Source organism: Microcebus murinus, chromosome 8, assembly GCF_040939455.1.
Source record: "Microcebus murinus isolate Inina chromosome 8, M.murinus_Inina_mat1.0, whole genome shotgun sequence".
Lineage (NCBI taxonomy): Eukaryota > Metazoa > Chordata > Mammalia > Primates > Cheirogaleidae > Microcebus > Microcebus murinus.
Window position 1 is genome coordinate 101,512,194 of NC_134111.1, and position 23,842 is coordinate 101,536,035.

At 53.3% G+C, this 23,842-nt stretch overlaps 1 protein-coding gene across 1 annotated transcript in view; it reads left to right on the forward strand.

Annotated features, from left to right (window-relative positions):
* Nucleotides 1–23,842, forward strand: part of MROH2A (maestro heat like repeat family member 2A) — a 45,718-nt gene that overhangs the window by 11,996 nt on the left and 9,880 nt on the right. The window contains exons 11-30 of the mRNA XM_012791573.3: nucleotides 1,793–1,869; nucleotides 2,662–2,781; nucleotides 3,102–3,212; nucleotides 4,770–4,917; nucleotides 6,035–6,075; nucleotides 6,256–6,397; nucleotides 6,577–6,629; nucleotides 7,020–7,127; nucleotides 10,795–10,914; nucleotides 11,082–11,204; nucleotides 12,461–12,613; nucleotides 13,931–14,053; nucleotides 14,996–15,075; nucleotides 16,703–16,811; nucleotides 17,900–17,995; nucleotides 20,474–20,578; nucleotides 21,475–21,598; nucleotides 22,097–22,215; nucleotides 22,985–23,137; nucleotides 23,543–23,697. Coding sequence (XP_012647027.2) covers nucleotides 1,793–1,869; nucleotides 2,662–2,781; nucleotides 3,102–3,212; nucleotides 4,770–4,917; nucleotides 6,035–6,075; nucleotides 6,256–6,397; nucleotides 6,577–6,629; nucleotides 7,020–7,127; nucleotides 10,795–10,914; nucleotides 11,082–11,204; nucleotides 12,461–12,613; nucleotides 13,931–14,053; nucleotides 14,996–15,075; nucleotides 16,703–16,811; nucleotides 17,900–17,995; nucleotides 20,474–20,578; nucleotides 21,475–21,598; nucleotides 22,097–22,215; nucleotides 22,985–23,137; nucleotides 23,543–23,697 — 2,260 coding nt within the window. The remainder of the gene's footprint in view (nucleotides 1–1,792; nucleotides 1,870–2,661; nucleotides 2,782–3,101; nucleotides 3,213–4,769; nucleotides 4,918–6,034; nucleotides 6,076–6,255; nucleotides 6,398–6,576; nucleotides 6,630–7,019; nucleotides 7,128–10,794; nucleotides 10,915–11,081; nucleotides 11,205–12,460; nucleotides 12,614–13,930; nucleotides 14,054–14,995; nucleotides 15,076–16,702; nucleotides 16,812–17,899; nucleotides 17,996–20,473; nucleotides 20,579–21,474; nucleotides 21,599–22,096; nucleotides 22,216–22,984; nucleotides 23,138–23,542; nucleotides 23,698–23,842) is intronic.

Sequence of the window (23,842 nt, forward strand, 5' to 3'; positions counted from 1 at the left end):
TTTTTCTGTAAAAGGACAGATAGTAAACATATTTTTGGCTTTGCAGGCCATATAGTCTCTATGAAAATTACTCAACCCTGCTATTGTTGAGCAAAAGCATCTGTAGACTGCCCAGCAGGGCTGTGTTCCAGGAAAACTTTATTTGCAAAAACAGGCTTTGGGCTGGATTTAGCCTGCAGGCTGCACTTTGCTCATCTCTGGTCCACAGTAACAAGAAATCAACCTCTTATACATCATCAACAGAGATGTAAATCCATAAACGATTCTGGGTACTCAATTGGATAGAGACCAGTTTGGGGCTCTACAATTGAACTTTTTGTCAACTGTCTGAAAGAAATAATTGCCCAAAGGTAACTAATTGGACAGAGATGTTCACTACAACATTGTTCTGAAAGCAAAACATTAGAAAAAAGCCTAAATGTTTTTCTAGAGGTAATTTGTGTAATAGAATAAATAATATATCTGCACAATGGAATATTATATAGCCATTAAAAGGGTGTAATTGGCCAGGTGCAGTAGCTCACGCCTGTAATCCCAGAACTTTAGGAGGCCAAGGTGGGAGAATCGCTTGAAGCCAGGAGTTTGAAACCAGCCTGGGTAACATAGCAAGACTCTCTGTCTCTACAAAAAATAAGAAAAATTAGGTGGGGGTGGTGACACGTGCCTGTAGTTCCAGCCTCTCAGGGGACCGAAGTAGGAGGATCACTTGAGCCCAAGAGTTTGAGGCTACAGTGAGTTATGATCACATTGCTGCACTGTAGCCTGGGTGAGAGAGTGAGATTCTGTCTCAAAAACAAACAAACAAAAAGTAATCAACCTACACATTTTTGTGGAGAAGCTGCCTTCTGTATATTAAGTGCAACAGTACAGTGTGGGGTGGCAGTATGTATAGCATAACCTCAATTATGCGAAAGAAATGTTTGTTTATGCATAAGCAGGTCTAGAAGGACACACCTAACCTATTAAGAGTGGTTATTTTTATTTTGCAATGAATACATGCTATTTTTTATATTCAGAAATAAAGTTTCCATCTTGGAGATAAAAATTCTACATTGTACCATCTTCCCTTAGTGCCGGATCACCTGCCACCTTAGGAACTTAGTGACTTGACTTAGTAATACCCAGCCTTGAGCACAGCATCAACTTGCAGGTCTAACTCTACCTCCAAACACACGGGACCTCTCCAGAACCTTCTCAGGGCTCCGTCTCACCTCCCTTAACCCTCCTCCTTCTTTAATCGCCTGTGCTGCTTTAATCAGTTGCACCATTAGCAAATGCTCAGCTAGCCCTTAGGGTGGCCCGGGCGGGCGCTGTGTTAACTCATACACTGCTCACAGCAGCTCTGCAGGGAGGCACTGTTATTTTCCACATCTTAAAGGTAAGGAAACTGAGGCACGGGCCACTAAGTAATTCACCCGAGGTCACGCAGCTGGGGTGTGGTGGAGCCAGGTTTGAACCCAGGCAGCCTGGCGCCAGGACCCATGCTCTTCACAGCTGTGCTTGCAGTCCCTGAGTGCCCACGGCCATGTTCCCGGCTGCAAGGCGCTAACGTGCTCTAAGGCACAGGCCCTGCCCTCAGGGAGCGTCCACAGCAAAGCTGTGGTCAAGGCGACAGAGGCGGAAAGCAACAACCTATCCTGGGCCAGAGAGGAGGGAGGGGGTCAGGAGAGCCTGGCCAGGGGGGTGTCCAAGGAAATGCCTCTGAGCTGGAGCAGGAACACAAGGCCAGGACAGGATGAGCCAGCTGCCGTCCCCTGGGCCGCAGCCCTCCAGGCCGGTTTTCCTCTTCCAGAGCCCAGGATGAACATCAGGACCATCTACATGGCCATCCGCGTGGTCAAGAACACTCTTTCTGACACCAGGTCCAAGGTGAAGGGCAGAGACCTGGGGAGGGGATGCGCTCGGGGCCCCCTGGGGGGGGCACAGGGAAGCCTGGGAGGGTGGCCTTGGTGACCTCTCCGGCTCTGGGGAGCTGCACTTTGGTGGCTTTTGGTAGAAACCCTAGCTTCCCGTCTTGTCTTGCTTGGGGCTGAGGCTCTGCTCTCGAGACCCTCCCTCTCACCACTGAGCTGGGGTTTTCAAGCTGTGTCTCGGGCACCGCCTTGGGCAGAGGAGGGGCCAAGCAAAACCACTTAGGGGGTTCCTGAGGTCTTTGTTGTTGCATGTGTAAAAAGTGGAGGAGGGGTACGCCCCCTTCTCCACCCAAAAAAGCTGAAAACCACAGTCCCGGGCTCTGGTTCTGGAGGGGAGGTGGGGAGGGAGGGTCTGCACTGGGCTTTGAGGAGCATGGAGGAGGAAGTGGGGGCTTGGGCTGGAGATTGGGCAGAGCTGACTTCCATGCCTGTGGCTGCGTCTTACCCACAGGAGCCCCAGGGAGCCCAGGGTCTCCCCGCCAGGGCTGCTGAGATGGGGCAGCCTATGTTAGAAGGGAGAGAGGGCTCAGAGGAGGCTCCTGGGAGGGTGTGCTGCAGAGTGGACCCCTGGGTGAGGCTGGGGTGGTGGACAGAGTGGGCAGTAGCTGGGTGGCCCCTGAGGCCCCTCGTAGCCCAGAGCACCCGCTAGTCCCAGCTGTCTCAGGTCACAGGACCAGGTGTCAGATGCCGAGTCCCCTGCCCTAAAGCCCACCCCAATGCTGGCACGTCCGCTGCCCTGTCCCCTCAGGTGAGGATAGCTATTCTCCGCATCATTGGCCAGTTGGCTTTGTCTGGCTACCAGGAGAGGGTCAAAGGCTGGGGCCTGAAGTACGTGTCGGTGCAGCTGACCATATCCACCTACAAGCTGGTGAGTGGCCCGGCATGCAGGCTGGGGAGCAGCCGGCCCTTGGAAAAGGTTTCCAAAGTGCTGAGGGAAGCCGGCCGCTCAGTGCACCTGAGCCTGAGGCTGCACGTCTGCTCCTGGCGTGAGCACGCACACACGGGGTAATCCCGCAGGTAAGGGCGTGTGCAGTCCCACAGGCGGGAGACACCGCACAGCTCTGGGCGTCCCGGAGCCCCAGCGTCTGGGCAGGGAGCCGCCCTCGGGGGAGTGAGGAGACCACGCCATCGACCATGGCAAGCCCCTGCCAGCCTGAGCGGGATCCCCATCCTGGTCCTGTCTTCCAGACAAACCGCCGGGAGAGCTTATGTCAGAGGGACTTGGAGGAGAAGATGGTCCACAAAGTCACCATGGACACCGTGAAGATCTTAACCTCTTCTGTCAGCGGGATGACCAACGTGAGTGGCCCGTCCCGCCTGGCACACGGGGGTGCCGGGTCCCACCTGCGGGCCGTGGCAGGGGAGCCAAGCAGGCCCAGAGTCTGCCACCCTGGCTTCTTCCATTCCATGGCCTGGGGGCCTGGGGTTCTTCCTCTCCCAATTGCCTGGCAGAATTCGACACCCAATCCCAGAGCCAGGTCCTTGATGGGACCTTACATTTCATCTCTGTGCCCTGAAGCTGGGGCAGTGCCCGGCTCGCAGGGGTCTCAGTACGTATCGTTGCCTTATTGCCTGAGATATATCTGTTACTTTTAAAGCCCCTTAGTTCAGGCGGGTGTGTGTGTGTGTGTAAGGAGTGATGTTCGTGGTCCGCTTCTGTAAACATGCATCGAGTTCCTGCCACGTGAAGGACACGAGGGTGTGCACCAGGAGGGCTCTGTACAACCCCCAGGAGTTCGCAGGCTGCAGGAGAAACAAACCGACTTTTAACCACAATAAAACGAGACATAGCAGTAAGACGGGAGAAACGTGCTGTAAGAGCATGGAGGAGGGGATGATCATCCACTGGAGAGGCCGCAGGCTAGCTGCTCCCTGTCCCGTGGCGGCTTGATCTGACTGCAGAAATAGCGAGAATAGTAATGGTAGCTCCGGCCCATGCAGCGCCTACACAGGGCAGGCGCCGTACAGGAGTGCAGCCTGCCAATCTCGTTTAATCACCCCAGCAACGCTGGGGCAGGTTCTCCTACCCTATTGCCCTGCTGTTGTGGATGCAGAAACTGAGGCCCAGAGGGACTCCTCTGCTTGCTCAAGGCCTCGCAACTGGTGAAGAGTAGAGCCAGGTTGAAACGCCCTCTCCCGTTCCCCACGCTGCCTCTCTGGGGAGCCCAGGAGCTGGGAGAGTCTGGTCCCAGCGGCTGAAACAGGTCAAGCCGCTGCGCTTGTTAGTTGGTAGCACAAGAGCTTCACTCTAAACTCCTAGGGGCGAAGGGGACCCATGATTAGCTGGGGGTGTTGAAGGCCATTAAGGCCCTTTGACCAGAGGAGACCCACCCACGTTGCTGAGGGTAATCTCCTTGTGGTCTGTGGACTTCCGTCACACCTACGTGACACCTTCACAGCCATACCTGGGTTAGCGTTTGACCGAGTGCCAGTGCTCTCCCCTAGCCAAGGCGACACATAACACTGACCTGCACACCTGGCAGGCCCAGCAGCGGGGCCGCCTGCCCACTGTGACCCTGCAGAGGACTTGGGACCCGAGGGAGGGCCCCGAGGAAGAGGATGGAGTGGGCATGGGGTTGGCGTGAGGCCGGCGGGGGCGGGGATTGGGCAGAGTGCACGCCAGGCTCTGCAGGGACCGGCTCCATCGCCACATCTCGGGGGTGGGGCGCGTAGAGCCCCCGTCGGAGATGGGGAATGGCGGTGGAGCAGTCCAGGGCTGAGGCTGCCAGTGGTCAGGGACAGCTCTGGGGGGTGGGCTGGGCTGGCCCTGTGGGTGCAGCCCGACCCTCTCCTTAGGTGGCCGGGGCGCCATTAGCCCGGGCTAATCCTGGGCTCTCTCTCCCGCCTGCACCCCAGGAGTTCTGGGTGAGGCTCCTGTGCTACATCATGGAGACAGACTACACGGAGGCCTTGACCCCCATCTGTGTCAGCCTCACCAACCTGGCAGAGCGCCAGCTGCACAGCGACGACGCGGAGGCCAGCGTGGCGGGCAAGAGCAGGCATGGTGGGCGGCGTCCCTGAGCCTGCAGTGGTGCTGGGCGGGGGGTGGGCTCCTCGTGTCTGAACGCTCACCCCTCCGCTCCCCAACCCCCACTCCCCTTGTGGAAGCATCTGGAGCCTGGTAGCCAGGTTAAACCCTAATGCTACCCTTGTCATGTCTAAGGAGGTGGTAGAATCGTGCAAACTCCCCTCTGTCCCCCTCACACCCCGGTCCAGACCCCACGCTGGGGAGCTCCTGGCCCAGCCTCTCCAGGTGGCATGACCCTTCTGGGCCTCTGCTCTGCCCGGCCTCCCTGAGGCAGCTGGAGGAGCTGTAGCTGTCCTGTCCGGGTCTTTGCAGACCATGCCCACCAGGGGCCACCGGCAGTGGGCACTGTCAACAGCAGGCTGTCAGAGAAGCGATGTGTACCCCCTTCCACATTCTCTGCAGTGCCCCCCATGTCCACCTCTGGACCAAGGCTTGCAGGGATGGGTGTGGCTGGTGGGGATGGGCGTGGCTAGTGTGGAGGGGATTCAGGAGGCCTTTAGGATCCAGGGACCGCAAAGGGCACACCCTGCTGTCTGAGTTTGATTGGAACAAGGCAGCTAGGTGACAGACTAAGGCCTTCCTTGTTCCCCACTGACCCCCTGGGGCTGAGTCCCCTCCTGGGCCCCTGAACTCAGCTTCTCAGCAAGCCTGCCCCCCCTCCCCTGACCTCCTGCCTATCCGTCCAAGCACTGCCACTTTGCTTTTCACGGACTCGTTGGCTCCCAAAGCCTGCAGAGAGCAGGAGGGGTGGGCGGGGTGTCTAACTACTGTTGGCTCAACAGAAGCCAAGGTGCACAGTAGGAGACAGAACATTGTCATGGCATGTCCTGGTGTCCACTACAAAATGGGCATGGCTGAAAACAGAACCTTCTAAACCTTGGCCGATGAGCCCAATTCTCCCCTCTTCCCGGGATGAGTAAATTATATTCTTTATAGAAGAATCCCCTGTGCCACCACATGCTCTGTCCCGGGGGCAGTGAGACCCGGTTAGGGAAGCATCTTCCAGGGCAAAGTCCCCTTTGGGGGTTGGGGGCACGGGGCATGTCCGTCACGGGCTGCAGCCTCAGCTGGGTGGCACCTCCTTCTTCCTCAGTGGACCTGCCTGCGCCACAGAAGCTGCTGGCCCGTCTTCTGGTGAGTGGCTGACCCGCACCCTGCCCTGCCTGGCCAGGCCACGCCCTGTGGCACCTCTCCCGTGAGCTCCTAATTCCCGGGCCCCAGGTGTAGGAGGGACCCAGGGTGCAACGAGGCGACCCAGCGCCTCTCTTTGCGAGCGAGCACAGTGAGCCCCACTGGAGCGCTGGTGCCCTTCAGGTGCTGATGTCATCGCCCTACAAGGGGGAGGGCCGTGGGATAGCCATGCTCAACCTCCTGCGGACCCTGAGCCAGAGCATCGCGCCCACCATGGCCGACATGTGGGAGCAGGAGATCCCGCTGCTGGTCCGGTACCTGGAAGGTGAGGTGCCCGGGGAGCCCTCCCCGAGCCATCCCTCCACTCCGTGCACGTGCTGGGGTCGAAGTGCCATGTGTGGTGGGCTCATGCGTTGGGGGCCGTGGATGCCAGGCTAAGGGGGCTGACCCGGAGTGCGGGTGCAGCAGGAAGTAGCGGGAGTGACCCTGCGTACCTTCCTGCAGAGCACACCGAGTTCACCTGGAATCAGAAGGCCTGGGAGGACAAGCTGATTCAGGTAAGGGGGACCGGTCTGCACGGAGGAGAAAGACAGGTAGTGGGTGGCAGGGCATTGGGTGGGGTTGCCCTGTGAGGCGTTTAGGGGCCCCTAAAGGACGTGCTCTCTGTCAGAGACGACTTGGGAGTACAGAGTCCGCAGCTGTACCTGTCGGGAGAGAGCCTTCTGGGCCGGGCAGTCAAGCGCCCAGGACAGCAGCGAGGGTGATGCCCTCCTGCCAGCCCCAAAGAGCCACAGCCTTTCCCCAGCCCCACAGATCATCAGGGATCTGTGCACCAAGTGATCTCGAGATGGGATCAGGGGAGGCCAGAGAGGACAAGTCCCCGCTCAGGGTCACACAGCATTCCTAGAGCCTCGTCCCCTGCACAGCAATGTCTTCTTCCTCCCCAGTTTCTGCGAAACTCCCTCAAGAAGACCCGGGGGTCCAGCTGGAGCCTGCGCCTGGGCAAAGAGCTGAACAACCAGATCGCGAGCTTCGACAGCCCCTCTCTGGAGAAGGTTCATCCTCACAGGGCCAGGGCAGTCTGGACGGGGGGAGACCCCAGGGAGGGTGGAGGGCAGAGGGTCCCGCCGTGTGTGAGGCCAGCTGGACCCGTGGCTACTCACACAGCTCTGGGAGGAGCGGTGGGTGACCTAGACCAACAGTTTTTTAGTTTTCAGTTTAACTTTGGTTTATTTTTGGTCTTGTTTATCCTCCAGATTCTGGTTCTTGATTGCATATGTATTTTTTTCTGCAAAAAGTATATTTTTCTTTTTTTACAAAACTATAAAACATTGTTGAAAGAAATCAGAGGAGATCTCAATATATGAAAAGTATCCCATGTTCATGGCCTGGAGGGCAGTCTAGTAGGAATGGTGATAGCTCCCAAATTTATCTTCAGTTACAGCATGATCCCTATCATAATTGCCGTCAGGTCTTTTTTTATTATTGTTGCAGAGATTGACAAGTTGATCCTAAAATGCAAGGGCCCCAGAATAGCCAACACAATTATGATTTTAAAAAAAAAGTTGAAGGACTCAAACTTTTTAATTTCAAGATTTCTTATATAACTGCAGCAACAAGACAGGGTGATACTGGCATAAGGATAGGCAGAGAGACTGATGGAATAGAATTGACAACCTAGAAATAAACCCTCACTTTTATGGTCAACTGATTCTCAACAAGAGTGCCAGGATAATTCAATGGGGGAAAGAAAGGTCTTTTTAACAAATGGTGCCCGGACAGCTGAGTATCCACATGCGAAAGTACGAAAGTGGACTCCTTCTTTACATCATGCATAAAAATTAAACCAAAAGGAATCATAAACCTAAATATAAGAGCTAAAGCTATAAAACCCTGAGAAGGAAACATAGGTGTGAATCTTCAAAGCCCTGTTAGATATGATACCAAAAAGCACAAATGACAAAAGAAAAACAGATAAATTGAACAGCATGAAAATGAAGGCCTCTTGTGCTGAAAATAATACCCTCAAGAAAGTGAAAAGACAACCCACAGGATGGGAGAAAATATTTGCAAATCATATATCTGATAAGGGACTTATCAATATACCTCCGTCTTACAACTCATTAATAAAACAACAAATAAGCCAATTAAAAATGGACAAAGTCTGTAAACAGATATTTTTTCAGAGACACAAATGGCAAGTAAGTACATGAAAAAATGTTTAAGATCTTTATCATTAGGGAAATGAAAATCAAAACCATAAAGATACCACTTTATGCCCACTAGGATGACAATAATCAAACAGTCAGATACGATCAAGTCTTGGAAAGGATATGGAGAAATTAAAACCCTCATATATTTCTGGCAGGAATGTAAAATGGTGCCGCTGCTTTGGAAAAGTTTGATGTTTCTTCAAAATGTTAAATGTGTAATTACCATGTGACCTAGCAATTGAACTCCTACTTGTGCATGCCAAGGAGATATGACAGCCTATGTCCACACAAAAACCTGCACACAAATGTTCATAGCAGTGTTATTCATAATAGCCAGAAAGTGGAAACAACCCAAATGCCCACAAATGTATGAATGGATAAATAAGTGTGGTATAGACATAAGATAGTATATTATTCAGCTACAAAAAAGGAATGAAGTGCTAATACATGCTATAACTTGGATGAAGCTTGAAAATGTTGTACATAACTGGAAGAAACCAGATGTAAAGAAACACAAGGGACCCCATTTTGATTCTGATAATATTTATATGGAATGTGTCCAGAATAGGCAAATCCACAGAGACAGAAAGTAGACTAGTGGCTGTCAGGTGTGGACAACTGGGGGAAACGTGGAGTGACTACAAATAGGTGTGGAGTTTCTTTCTGGGGTGATAAAAATATTCCAAACTTAGGCTGTGATGATGGTCGCACAACTCCAAATATACCATTGAATGCGTACACTTTAAATTGGTGGGCGAGTTTATGATATGTGAATTGTATCTCCATAAATATGTTTTTAAATGTTTTTATAAGTGTCAACTAAAAATTGAATTCATTCAAATATATACCCTTCATTGTTTAGTATGTAAAATAATAAATAGCAAAGAATATCTTACAGATATCACCTATTAGCTAAACACTGTAGTTTGTAGGTATAAGGTCTTAATCAGATGTTGATTTAAGGCCCACTTGAAAGGAAGTTGTATGTAGTATCTCATAAACAAGTGCATACACTTAAACCATATATAATAACTCATCTAGCTTAAGATAAAAAAATAAATAAATTTTAAAAAGGATTTTGTTGTCCCAGATGGCTTTAAAAGGCACAATTAGACACAGCAGCTTAAGGAACCTCCTCAGGACTCTCCCCTCTTCACCACTCCCTTGGGGGGCAGGGGGATGGGGGCTGCCACAGCCTCCAGACTCATAATCCCCAATAGTAGAGCCAGTCTTTTCTCAAAAGTAATATGCAAAAATCATTATCTTTCTTATATACAAATAACACAATATGTAAAATATAACATAAAAGACCCCACTCATCTCAGAGCCAGGATGCCAAGTGAAGAAAAAAAGATAAAAGAAAAAAGAAAGAAAGAAATAAAAGATCCCACTCAAAGTAACAACACAATGGAAAATACATAAACAAATAAAATATTGAACATATGAAGTATGTGGAACCAATGTGAGGAACACAAAATTACGACGGGGTAGGGTAGGGAAACAAAAAGAACACCTGAAAATATAGACACAGTCTCTTGTTCTTGGATAGAAAATTGTAATCTGGTAAAAGTTCCCATTTTTCTGAAATTGATCTATAATACAATTTATTCCTAGTCAAGTCCCTTAAAGGAGTGTTTATGGCAATTTGACAATTTGACAAGATTATTTCTAAGTTCATTGAAATGAGAAAATGAAAGAAAATAAGAACATATCAAAAAAGAAGCACATCGAGGAAGGATTTGTTCTTCCATAGCAGATCAAAGATTTAAGTGCACAAAAGAAGATAAACCATGTATGGGTGAGAAGAATATATTGATGAATATTTTTATATGTATTAGGAAAAAACCAAAAAGGACAAAGGAAAAGAGATAAACTATAAATATGAAGTTTTCTGTGTGGTCCTACTATTTCTTGCTTGTTTTCTCATCTCTAAATACGATAATACTATTTACCTTATAGAGTTATTGTGAGGATTAAATTAGATAATACACCATTGCTCTCATTATGTTTCCAAATATACAGACAAAATTATTACGAATAAAAAATAGAAAAAAATTCACCAAAAAAATGAGAAAAAGAATATAGCCAGAAATTCAAAGAGCTATATAAAATGAATCATGAGAGTATGGAAAGATGATCGGCATGATTAATAATCAAAAGCATCAGAACGAAAATGTGCCACCTCTTACTGAGCATAACCTATGTCAGAAAGTTCATGGGAAAATTGGTACTCTTAGATCTGTGGGTGGGAGTGTAGGTTGATCCAGCTTTTATGGGAAAAGAGTTTGGCCTCCACCGTTAGCATGTGCAATATGCCTGCCCTTACGCAGTCAGAGCCCCCAGACTAACCTGAACCTTTATTTTAAGGAATATACAAAATGCATAGATATGAGCACATAAAAAACAAACAAACAAAAACTTATGGACTGTTGCAATCTGTGCACGACAGCGCCCCCTGGAGGGCGGGCATGGGGAGGCCTGAGCACCTTCCTCCCTCCTTCCTCTCCAGGGTTTTCTGTACCGAGCCTTGGGCTTCACCTTGGCCACCGGCCTGGAGGCCAGCAAGGTGGAGGTGCTGCTGCTGGAGCTGCTGTACAAGACAGACTACAGCAACGACTTCGACCGGGAGGTGAGGGCGCTCGCAGTCCCCACTTGTCCCCCAGACCCCCGTGGATTCTTGGGGGACGTGTGTATTCATGTGCCTGCATGTGTGTGTGTACACATGTGTGTGTGTCCATGCACACGTGTGTGGGCCCCTCCTCTGCCCTCACCCCAGCCGGCTGGGTCTCCCTGCAGGGCGTGATCCTGTGCTTTGGGCTGTGTGCCCGGGGCCAGGTGAAGACGGTGCTGAACGTGCTGCACGACTTCGAGGACAGGATCCAGGAGTCGGAGCAGTCCTGGCAGATCGGTGCTTGGCGGGTACGGCGCCCTCGCTCCACAGCTAGGCCCCCGGGGCCTCCTAGCACAGTGCTCTCCCCCTCCCCATGCCCCTTCTAGATCTCAGGAGGAAACGCCCCCTCCAGCCTCCTGCTCCCCAAACGATGCCCCCGAGCCTTTCCTCCGACAGGAAAGGGTCATCTGAGAGTACAGGGTGGCCTCCCAGGACTAGACATCCTCAAGGGGTCTCCCCCTTGGGGGTGTCCTCAGACCCCCAGTCAGGGCTCCCTGGGTGTGGGTTGGATGTGCAGAGTCCCAGGCCCCGCCCAGACCCCCAGGATCCGAAGACGCTGTTCAGGTAGGGCTCCATGGGTGCCTTCCTCGTGGGAGCTCTGCCTCGGTGAGTCCACGGGGCTGTGGCCCAGTGTCGTACGGGTGAGAACACTGAGGCCTCCCACAGGCAGGTGGCTGCTCAGTGGTGAGGCCAGCACTGGACCCAGACAGGCTGTGGCCCCGGCATCTGGAGGCCGCCCCTGTGCACCCCAGGGGGTGTCCCACAGGCTGGCTGAGCCCCCCTTGGGAAACCATCCCAAGTGGCCCATGTCTCAGGCTTTGGCCTTTGCCCTCAGGCCCTTTTCCTGGGATTGTCATTTGGATGGAGAGAATTGAGAGTGTCCCAGAGGGTGTCAGGCTTCTGCCCCAGAGTCTCTGCAAAGTGGGATCTGAGCCTCAGACTCCTACTCATGGCCTGGCAGGGCATGGGCACCCCGTGCCCTGTCCACTGGGGTTTGGTGGGCTCCAGCACCTCCCACTGGGTGCTCATTCAGATGGTGTGTGTGCTGGGAGGCAGGGCTGAGGCTGTCGGGTTCCACTGGACCCCCAGCAGCAAGAGTGCCTGGCCTGGAGCAGTGCCGGGCAGGTGAAGGCATGGAGCATGCGAGCTGCCTCTGTCTGGGGGTGTCCCCGTGAACCTCCTGTTCACAGCTAGGGTGGCCCTGGCTGCTGTTGCCCGGTGGAAGCCTCCCAAGGGCTGGGCTTTTGGCTTGTCTTGCTCACCCCTGTGTGCCCAGTGCCTGGTGTGTGGTAGGTGACCAACACAGAGGTGTCGAATGAATGAATAAATGCATGAATAAATGCATGAGCATTTCAGGCACCCAAAAAATAGTGGAAGGAAGCACCTTAGCACCTTCCACTGGCTCAATGGTCCCTTTGGTCGTGTGGACAGAGACCGTCCCACGTGCAGCTGGGGCAGCCCCAGCTCTCCCCCAGCAGTGCTTTCTCTCTGGTCGGCCTTGCAGAAGGACCACCCCTGGAGGCGGGAGGCAGTGAAGAGCGCACTCATGGTGATGTACAGCTGTGTGGCCTCCTACTGCCACCCCCAGATGCTCCTCAACCACGTGGACAGCCCCATCACCGCTAAGATCATCCACCACTACTCCAGCAGCTGCCAGGTACCTCCCACCCACTGTCCGGGGGACGCCTTCCCTGGGCCAGGCTGGTGGAGAGTCACACCCGCCATTGCGGGGGCCCCCCCAGCCCAGCCCCACCCGGGAGACATCTCGGTCCTACCTCCGTAGAGCGTTTGGGAAGCCCCTTGCCCAGATGTGCTGTTCTCTGTGCTTTGGTGTCAGGCTGGGGAGGTGTGGGCAGCCCCTCCCCGAGTGCCAGGTGGGGTGAGCGTGGGTCCCCAGGAGCCACAAGGTGAGCCCCACCTCTTCCCAGCCTCTCCCACTCCTCCTTCTGCCCGTCCTGACACCTGCCCCAGGCCCTGTCATAAGGGATGAGAGGTGAAACGACTGATTACTTTCTTGGAATGGCAAAGAGGAGAAAACACAGAGAACAGAGAATAAAGCAAACATTATTTTTATATACAAAAACTGTGGTAAAACATACATAACATAAAATTTATCACCCTAACCATTTTTTTTTTTTTTTTTTTTTTTGAGACAGAGTCTTGTTGCCCAGGCTAGAGTGAGTGCTGTGGCGTCAGCCTAGCTCACAGCAACCTCAAACTCCTGGGCTCAAGCAATCCTTCTGCCTCAGCCTCCCGAGTAGCTGGGACTACAGGCATGCGCCACCATGCCCGGCTAATTTTTTCTATATATATTAGTTAGCCAATTAATTTCTTTCTATTTATAGTAGAGATGCTCTTAGTAGAGAGTATAGAGACTTAGTGTAGAGACCTATAGTAGGTCTCACTCTTGCTCAGGCTGGTTTCGAACTCCTGACCTCGAGCAATCCTCCTGCCTCGGGCCTCCAGAGTGCTAGGATTACAGGAGTGAGCCACCGCGCCTGGCCTACACCCTAACCATTTTTAAGCGTAGCGTTCAACGGCATCAAGTACATTCACGTTGCTGTGTACCTGTCGCCGCCATCCATCCTCAGAATTCTTCATCTTGCGAGACCAAAACCCTGTATCCGTTAAACGCTGACTCCCCCTTCCCTGGTCCCCCAGCCGGGCGACTGCTGTCCCGCTTCCTGTCCCTGTGAGTTGAGCCGCTCCAGGCACCTCTTACAAGCGGAATCAGACAATAGCTGTCCTCCTGTGTCTGGCTAATTTCACTCAGCATGACGTCCTCAAGGTTGTAGAAGCGAAAATCATTTCATCCCGATGGCGTATCCTGCCTCTCCGGTGACGCACAGGGCTCAGTGGCCCTGGTCCCGGAGGCGCCCCCGAGCTGCCCACGGGAGTGGGGGGCACCAGAGCCGGGGCTCCTCAGAGGCTCCCTCACCAACGCCCGACCCTCCTCTCCCTCTCCCGGGCACAGAATGTCTCCCTGAAAATGGCCTTCATGAAGAGCGTCGTGCAGGTCACCAACGCCGTCAACAGCATCAAGGACCTGGAGGACTTCCAGTACGCCCAGAAGACGGCTCTTACCGGCATCGTAACGGTGAGCCAGGGGAGGGCCTCCTCGGCCCCTGAGGTTTGGGGCCTAACTCTGCCGACTGCCTCCCCACCGTCAGAGGTTTTCCTGAGGGCATCTGAAGGACAAGCTGTCTGCGGAGGTCTCCGAAGCCCTCCCTGTCTCAGTTCTGCTTCGATCTGTGTCGTTGTAGGAGTTCTGGGGACGATTTTTGTATCTGATAAGGCTGCACAGCCAGGCAACGGCTTAGAAGCCAGGGAGAAGACCCGGCTGTCTTGGGCCCTGCGGTGCCCGCTGGTTCAGGGGCTGGTAGACAGAAACCCACCGGGCTGGCCCGGCTGTGGCCTTGGTGTCTCCCCAGGGGAGGGACTTAGGGGCAGGGATTGGCTGGAGGCAGGACTTACTGTGACATTTGCCCAGAACGCTGATAAGACGTAGAACATGTCAACTGTGCAAAGGCTGATGGAGCCTGTGGGACAGCCAGTGTCCTTCTTCCCCAGACCTCTCCACCCATGTCCCTGCCGCCACCCTGGCCCCTGGAAGCTGCTCCGCCGTGCTGGGAGCAGCCGTTGCGGGAAGCGAGCTGGGTGGACAGGAGGCACCAGGAAGGAAATGGGCGCTGCTGTGGCTCCCGCACGGGGCCAGGAGCTGTGGGCCAGCCTGGCCCAGCCTGTGAAGCAGGTCACCAGGTCTTGCCCTGCAGAGACTGGCACTTGGGCTCAGGCAGGGCAAGTCTAGGGCCCCGCTCCTGCTTTGCTGCCTCCCCTAAGATGCCAAAGGCCAGATGAGCCTAAAAGGAACTGAAAAGAGGCATGGGATGTTCGGGCACTTTGGGGAGCATCAGGTCTTCCTGCACTAACCCTGGTGAGTGCTGCCGCCTTCACCGTCACTGTCAGCCAGAGGCCACGGCTCCTCACCTTGCCGGACCTCTGGGTGCCGGCGGCTCACTGCCCTGCTTGTGTTGGGCAGGCGGTCATCAGGGCGGAGCCGATTGACAACCTGGTTTCTCCCGTGCGGACCATGGCGATGGACGCCCTCTCGCACCTGAGGTGAGCCGGCCCGTGCCTGCACCCAGGGTGGGACGAAGTCCGAGCCCATCCCTCGGTGCTCCTTGGGAGGCTGTACCTCCCTTGCCCTACCCCACCTCTGCAGCAGGGATCTCGGAGGCACCTCGCTGGGGCAGCGGCCAGCCTAGACGGTGGGGTCTGTCCCCACCAGCTCCTTTCCGTAACTCAGCAGGATTGCGAGTTGGGGGCTCCTCTTTGGATTGGGAGGTGAATGGCAGGTGGGCGGGCTGTTCTTCGGTTGATTAGGGGATGTTTTGAGCAAGAAATCACAGTGGTGACACTGAAGACGGTCACAGGGACTTTCAGGATGAACTGGGCTCGGTCAGTCAATGGGCTCGGTCAACTCTTTATTGCTATGGTTTCTGCAAAGCGATCTAATGCTCAAGGCTGACCTTCCTGAAGCTGCCAACCCATTGGTGGCGAGGGGGAAGGGGGAAGAATTTACGGGTTCATAAAGTTAGTTAGTATTTGAAGTGGTTGGGTCAACTCCAGGAATATTTCACCTGCAGGGGAAGAGTCATCACCTAGGCTTTTAGCAGAACTATCTGTTGCTTTAAGCTGCAGCAAACAGGCAGATTTTAAATACATTTCACAAACGTCACCTGAGCACATGTTCAGTTAATGCTGGGTACCGAGGGGACACAGAGATACATAAGAAATACGTACTAGTCCCAGCCTTTTAGGAACTTAGAGACAAGACAAACACATACAAACAGAATTATAGGTCAAGCTAAAAGAGGAATGCATTTGCAGGTGAATTCCCCCAAAAAATCTAAGACCAAAAAAGGGGGCTACTAATAAAATGCAACTCAGTCTGTGCAACAGGGGCTATCAAAGGGTTTGGTGCAGGAGTTGGCATTTGACTTTTACCTGGGCTTAAACAGAATGACTGGATTTGGGTCCTGCCAGCAGGGAGAAAATACAACACACCTTTGGGGAGCAGAAATTTAAAGTAAAGTAGATGGTGGCTCTTAGCTCTGGGAGCACAACAGAGCCAATGGGGAACTTTGAACAGTTCTGATACCCAGGTCCCATGCCAGACCCTGGAGCCCAGACACGGCCCTGGGGGGTCCTTACAAAAGCTCTCTGGGTGGTTCTAACCCGCAACACGCTTGAGCACTCGTAATGAAGCGATAGCAGGAGAAGACACAGCACAAGTCGATCAGCCAGCTACCACCCTAGGGGGTCTGTTAAAACCCAAATGCCTGGCTCCCACCCCCAGAGTTTCCAGCTCAGTAGGTCTGGGATGGGGCCATAGATTTTGTGTTTCTAATAAGCTCCAAGGTGGTGCTGCTGGTCCAAGTATTAGGCTCAAAAACCCTTGGACTAGGAGCAGCCTGGGAGGGCAGATCCCCTGGTTGTAGTCAGGGAGTAGATTAAGAGGCTCAAAGCAGGGAACAGCAAGTAGGAGAGGGGCCCTGCGCCACTGAGGCTCCCCTCAAGCACAGACACAGTCACTGGACACTGGTGGCTGTGCAGAGCCAGGTGCCCTGGGGAGGGACGCACACCTGAGCCCCCAATGGAGAAGCTGGTCTCTCGCTTGTCCTGAGCGGGGGGTTGCATGGGCTCAGCCCCATGACCACCCCTCTTGTCCCTGCTTCTTTCCCAGCAAGCTGAAGCCTTTCTACTCCACAGAGGAAAACAGTGAGCTGATGGATATCTGTATACATTCTGTAATTTCTCTCCCGCCCCCCAAAGAGGACAACGAGTCCATTATGGTAGGTTCCTCTGGGCCACCTCCTTTGCTAGGTCAGGACCTTGAAGTTTATGTTGACATGGGCAGTGCCTCGAGTCCACCTTCCTGAACCACTCTTGAGTGGTTGGAGGCAGCAAGGTGGAGCAGGCACTATTAGTGAGTGTAAGGTGATGCTAGCTGCTACAACAGATGAGCCCTGAAATCTCAGTCGTTTAGCAAGATACCATTTATCCGTCCCCTCCCCACCTTTTTTCTGAGATGGGGTCTCACTCTGTTGCCCTAGCTAGGGCACGGTGATGTCACCACAGCTCACAGCAACCTCAATCTCCTGTGCTCAGGTGACCCTCCTGCCTCAGAACTCCTGAGTAGCTGGGACTACAGCATGCACCACCATGCCTGACTAATTTTTCTATTTTTTCTAGAGATAGGATCTTGCTATATTGCTCAGGCTGGTCTTGAATTCCTGGGCTCAAATGATCCTCCTGCCTTGGCCTCCCAAAGTACTAGGATTACAGGCATCAGCCACTCCACTACGCCCAGGCTTACTTCTCATCCAAGCAAAGTCCAGTTGTCAGTGGGGGTGGGTGGACCTGCTGCAGGCAGTTGTTCAGGAAGCCGGGCTGACAGAGGCCCAGAGCATGGCTCCCAGGATCCTGGGGGTATTATATCCAGCCTGGACAGATGGGAGAGAAAGCCTGGAAGGTTTGTGAGCCATTTGCCCTCGTTCCATTGGCCAGACATAGTCATGTGCCCCCCTGCCCCATGCAAGGGGTCCTGGGAAGTGTAGTTCCCACCTACGTGGTGGTCTCCCAAGGTCACTGTGGTAGAGGAGAAGGACTCTTTTGTGGACAGGCAGCCACTTCTGTCTCAAGGGCCTGGGCCAGGAGTCAGGTAAACTGGGCTCTAGGAGTTCAGTTTCCTCCTTTGTAAAGTAGATTCCTCTCCAGTGGTTGTCTTGTGCTTCACACGAGAAGATGCGTGTAAAGAGCTCAGACTAAATGGAAGACGGGGGTGACTGTCACACCTCGGTCCTCCCCACTGGCCTGGGCCCCTGCAGAGAGTGGCTGTGTGTGCCCCTCCTTACCGCCCAGCTCTTGCTCTTGGCTGCAGACCCTGCACGTGGACGCCCGCAGCGCCCTGGAGCGGCTGATGGGGCACCTCCTGCAGAGGCAGCTGGACCCCAAGGGGCTGCAGGAGATGGTGCACGTGAGTTGCCTGGCGGGGTGGCGGGTGAGGGGGACGGTGGCAGGAGCCAGGGTTGGCCACCCCTCCTGGGAGCTAGCCTGAGGGCCAGACTGTGGGAAACAGGGATGCACGAAATATTGCTTTAATAACTTTATTTTGATAAAATTCCGAACTTGCTGAAAAGTTGCAAGGATAGTACAGCAATACTCTTTGTGCAGATTCACAGTTCTTAATATTTTGTCACATTTTCTTTCTCTCTCTCATTCCACACACACGTCTTTTGAACCATAGAAAGTTAGTCGTAGACATTACAAACAAGAACATTCTCTTTTATAGCAACAGTACAATGATCATACTCAGGAAATCTAACATTGATGCAATGCTATATTAAAATCCACAACCTTTACCCACCATTCATGTGCTTAAAAAAAAAAAAAAAATCCACAACCTGTATTCGCATTTCACTGACAATCCCAATAATGTACTTTAGAGCTGAAGCCCCCAACTCCCAGGCCACGGACTGGTGCTGGGCTGGGGCCTGTTAGGAGCTGGACTGCACAGCAGGAGGTGAGCGGCGGGCAAACGAATCTTCATCTGTATTTATAGCCATTCCTCATCACTTGCATCACCGCCTGAGCTCCACCTGCTGTCAGATCAGCAGTGGTATTAGATTCTCACAGGAGCGCTAACCCTACTGTAAACTGCACATGCGAGGGACCTAGGTTGCACACTCCTTAGGAGAATCTAATACCCCCCACCCCAGTCTGGGGAAAATTGTCTTCAATGAAACCAGTCTCTGGGTGCCAAAAAGGTTGGGGACCACTGGTCTAGAGCTATTACCTCCCTGGCCTAGGATCCCATCCGGACCATGCGTTGCATCTAGTCGTTATGTCTTTGTTCTCCTCTAACCTGGACAGCTCATCTGCCTTTGTCCCTCATAACCTGAGCATTTTTGAATGGCACTGGCTAGATATGTTTTTTTTTTTTTTCAATTGGGTTGTTTGCTTTCTTGTTATTGAGCTTTTAGAGTTTTTAATATATTCTGGATATATCACATATGTGATTTAGAAATATTTTCTCCTAGTATGTGTCTTGTCTTTTCATTAATTTTACAGTGTCTTTTGATGAGCAGAAGTTTTAAATTTGATTATTTCACTTATATTTTTCTTTTGTGAATCATTCATTTGGTGTCAAATCTAAGAAGTCTTTTCCTAACCCAAGGCCACAAAGAATTTCTTCTATGTTTTTTTTTTTTTTTCTAGAAGTTCTATATTTTCAGGTTTTACATTTAGGTCTATGATATATTTTGAGTTAATTTTTGTATGGTCTGAGGTATGGATCAAAGTTTATTTTATTTTTACACATGTTTTGGCACCTTTTGCTAGAAAATCCTTGCTCCACTGAATTATCTTTGCAACTTTGTCAAAAATCAAGTGACCATGCATGTTGTGGGTCTATTTCTGGGCACTTATTCTGCTCCATTGATGTGTTTGTCTTTACACCAATTCCACACTGGCTTGATTATTGTGATGTTATAGTAAGTCTTAAAATAAAGATGAGACAATATAAGTTTATAGACTTTGTTCTTTCTTTTGCCAGATTCCACAAATTTTGATATATTGTGTTCTAATATTATTTCAGTTAGAAGTGCATTTTAATTCCTCTTTTGGTTTCTTCCTTAACCTCTATGCTATTTAGAAATTTCCAAATATGGGAGGATTTTCCAGAAATCTTTCTGGTTTAGTTTCCTAATTTAACTCCACTGTTGTCTGAGGGCGTATTTTGTATATTTTCAATCCCTTAAAATTGATGGAGACTTATTTTGTTGCCCAGACATGGTCTGTCTTGGTAAAGGTGCACTTGGAAAATATTGTGCTGTTGCTGGGCGTGCTGTTCCTTAATGCCACTTAGGCCAAGTGTTCAAGTTTTCCATATCCTTCCTGGTTTTCTGTCTTCCCGTTCTATCAACTATTGAGAAAGAGGCACGGAAATTTCTGGCTTTCACTGTGGGTTTATTTCTCCTTTCAGTTCTGCCAGGGTTTTGCTGCATGGATTGTGTAGCTATGTTGTTAGGTGCATAAACATTTGGGATTGTTATGTCCTCTGGATGAACAACCATTATCGCGATGGCATGACCCACTTCACCTGCAGTCATATTCTTTGCTCTGGAATGAACTTTGATATCAGAATGGCCCCCCGGGGCATCTAGGGGGCTGGGTGTCCTGTGCTCCTGGCCTTTTACTGCAGGCAAACATTTGGAGTCCGGTCAAAGACAAGGGCCAAACACCACCCTGGTGAGGATGCTGGGGACGTGCTCTCCCTGCCTGCAGCCTCCCTCCATGGTGGGGCCTGGGGAGAAAACCAGAAGTTTCTAGACCGACACAGAAGCATTGAGAGTCAGACTCTGAGTAGGAGGAAAGAGGCGGGCAAGAGCTACCCAGGAAAGGGCTGGCCCCGGGATTTTCATGCCTGCTTCTGTGTCCTGGGCCCTACCCTTAGCTCCTGGAGAAGTGGATCTTGTCGGAGAAAGAATGGGAGCGGGAGAAGGCCATGAAGCTCCACCTCCATCTCTTGAAGATCTACGTCCAAAGCATTGGCGTCTGTGTGAGTGTGGGAGCGCCTGACCCCAGGGAGACCTGACCCGTGGGAGCGCCTGACCCATGGGAGCACACAGGGAAAGGGTGGGGCGTGGCCGGGTCTGGGACCAGGTGTGGTGGGGCCCTTTGTAAGAAAAAGGATACGTAGTGATGAATACCGTATTGGTTGGGAAAATGGATATTCACTTAGAATGAAGAAACGAATCAGCATAAAATCACAAATTTTACAAAGCTTGACAGGTGCCACTAACATCACGAAATCTAGAACAATGTAGTGTTTTACAGATGAACTATCTTACGTGGCTTGGTGACACTTCCTTTCCTGCACATGATGGCTCCGTAGTCTTTGACTGCCTTGTCCTCGGGAGGCTAAGGGCAGGACCTCGGTGTCCAGGGCTGGGGGAGGTGCTGGCAAGGGCCCAGCAGAGCTCTGCAGGGCCAAGACCAGCGCTGAGCAACGCTGATGTGTCGCCTGCCTTCTCTGATCCAATTCTCACAAATTCCCCTAAAGGGGAGGTGCCACTGTTATCTCCACTGTGCAGACAGGAAGCCTGAGGGGCTGCAGGGAGAGGTACCCTGCCCCGGCCACTCAGCCAGTGAGTGGGGGAAACCCTGATTTGAACCCAGGGCCCCATTACAGGAACAACTTCACCTTCACTCAGAGCTATGAGCAGGGCAGAGCTGGCTCAGGGCTGGTCCTGGACCCTCGGACCCGGCTGACTGGCCTCCAGGGGCCCAGCTGTGGGGCTGGGCGGTGGACGTGTGGGCAAGAGGAGATGGTGGAAGCCTCCCAGCCCCAGCCGGTGCCTGCAGAGCAGCATTCATGCTTCCTAGTGACCACTTATGCTGCCCTGAGCGTGCCTGAGAGCACAAAGGCATGAGCCCCGGTCTCCTGTCCCTCAGATCCCCCTGAAGCTGGGGCAGTTTGGCACAATGGTCGGACTCATTGCCCCGTGCACCTGTGATGCCCACCGAAGAACCCGTATAGCCTCGACTAATGTCCTGTCTGCCCTGCTAGATCTTCACGGTATGGAAGGGCGGGGCACAAGGGCCAGCCTTCCTGGGAGGGAGGGCGGCTCACACCAGGGGCGTTGGCTGCAGCCTGCCCTGCAGGGAAGCCTGGCTGCTCTGTGCATGGAGACAGGCAAGGGTGACCAACAGAGAGGGCAGAGTGGGGAGAGCTCACCAGGAAGCCATGGAAGCTTTTGGAAGGAGAGGCTCATTGGTCCAGACTGACTCTCTGAGGGCATGTGCTGGGCACTAAGGGGACCCCCTGGGAGAAGGTCAGCTTGCAGATACCAAGGACGTGGCAGAACTGGCCAGAGCTGAGCTGAAGGGAGAGCAGGCGTCTGAGCTGTGCAGAGAGGTAGTGCGGGCAGAGGCCTGCTGCGCAGAAGGAACGATGACAGCAAAGCCCAGAGGGAGGGGATGTCTGGATGCTGGAGGGCGGCTCAGGCTTGCAAAGCCAGGGTAGGAGTTTGCCCTTAATCCCCATGGGTCAGGTGTGAAACTGTACTGCCAACAGCAAGCCAGACCTGCTCCTTGTGGAGCACTGCCAAGGAGAAGGAGCTAGAGAAATGTAAGGAGGACCTCCGGGGCACGGACGTGGAGAAGATTTTCTGTGCATCCTCCAGAATTGCCAAGGTGACAGCTGGGAAGCCTGCATGGGCTGTGGGCTGGTCTCAGGGGTCCAGGCTGTCTCTTGGGGGCGGGGCCTCCCAGGCTCACCGCATCCATGGCCTTTGGTCCAACTCCTGCCATCTGTATTGAAGCAGGCTGCAGTATGTCAGGCCCCCACTGTGCCCTCTGGCACATGCCCCGCAGTCTTCTCCCCATCCCTGCAATGTGCTACACCGAGCGTGGAGGGGGCCACTGGAACCATCTGGACAGACCCGCACAGGGCGTTGGACACGGGCACACTAATGACAGTGATGAGTGGAAGTGCCCAGAGCTGCCAGAACAGGGGGCTAGGGACTTCAGGGGGACAAGGCCCTTTCTACCTGAGGACCAAGGGGGCTGCGGAGCGGCAGGACGAGGCGGGGGGCATCAGGGCTGCAGGGCAGCAGGGCGAGGATAGCAGATTTTGAGGTGGAGCGTCCTGTGCAGGGTTGGGGTGCAGGTGAAGAGGAGTGCAGAGGTTGGGGTGCACCCCAGAAGCCTGGGAAAGCTGGCTAAGCCTGGAGGGGCTGGCAGGGGGACCCTGGAAGTAGAGGAGTGAGGTCTGAGCAGCCCATGGACAGCAAGAGGGGCGGATGCCTGGAGGAGGCTGCGGCCAGGGTCTGAGAGAGGATGGGGGCCTGGGCTGGGGCCATGCGCTGGGGCAGGAGACGATGGGGGGCAGTGGTCACGTGGGGTAGGGGAGTCGGCCCAAGACCTGGTCTGCAGACCCCAGACCTGCCTGCTCTGCTCCCAGGTGGTCTGCATGGAGTTTAACTGCGACGAGGTGGTGTCGCTCATCCAGAAGCTCTGCGAGAACATCGGGGCCATGGACCTACAGCATGACAAGGCCTCCGTCACCTGGATAGGCACCTTCCTCCAGATGCGGGTCAAGGATCTGGAGGACAAGGTGGCAGCGCCGTGTGGGGCAGGGGCCGCCTGGGGTGGGGCTGGGCTGCTTGGGTGCACCCCGCCTGCACCCGCTGAGCGTGCCTGGCCTAAACCCCTGGTTGCCAAAGAGGAGGAGGAAATAGGTTCTAGAATGAGGAAGAAATGTGTTGAGGGTCACCTGGACAGTGCGTGGACAGTGGGTTGGAGGCCTGAGGCTCTTTCCCAGAGTACACCCCTCCCGTGCTGAAGGCCTGATCAGTGAGCTTGAGGAAGCAGGCACAGGCCACGCTGGAGAGGGTGCTGGCAGCTTGACCTGTCCTTTGTCTGATTGGACACGAGTCCCCGCAGGAGGGGGTGCCATGGGGTGGGGGAAGGAGGCCGAGGGGGACCCAGGCTGCCCCGTGATGCCGCGCCCCCTCTCCAGGTGGCTGAGATCCTGGGCGCCATCCTGGTGCACCTGCCAGGGGTGGACCAGGCCGAGGTGCGGCGCCTGCTCATTGAGGGCATTCTCCTGCTGGCGCACTACCACCAGGACACCGTCCTCACCTCGCTCCTGAGGCAGCCGCTGCCCATGGAGAGGTGAGCGCCCTGGGGGCGGCAGCTCACAGCATGCCCGGCTCACCGCCCCAGATGTCCCGGCAGCCTGGGGCCTTGGGCCGTGCCCTGACCCGCCCCGAGGCAGGTCAAAACCCTGTCCCCGTGTGTCCCGTAGGAGGTGCCAGCC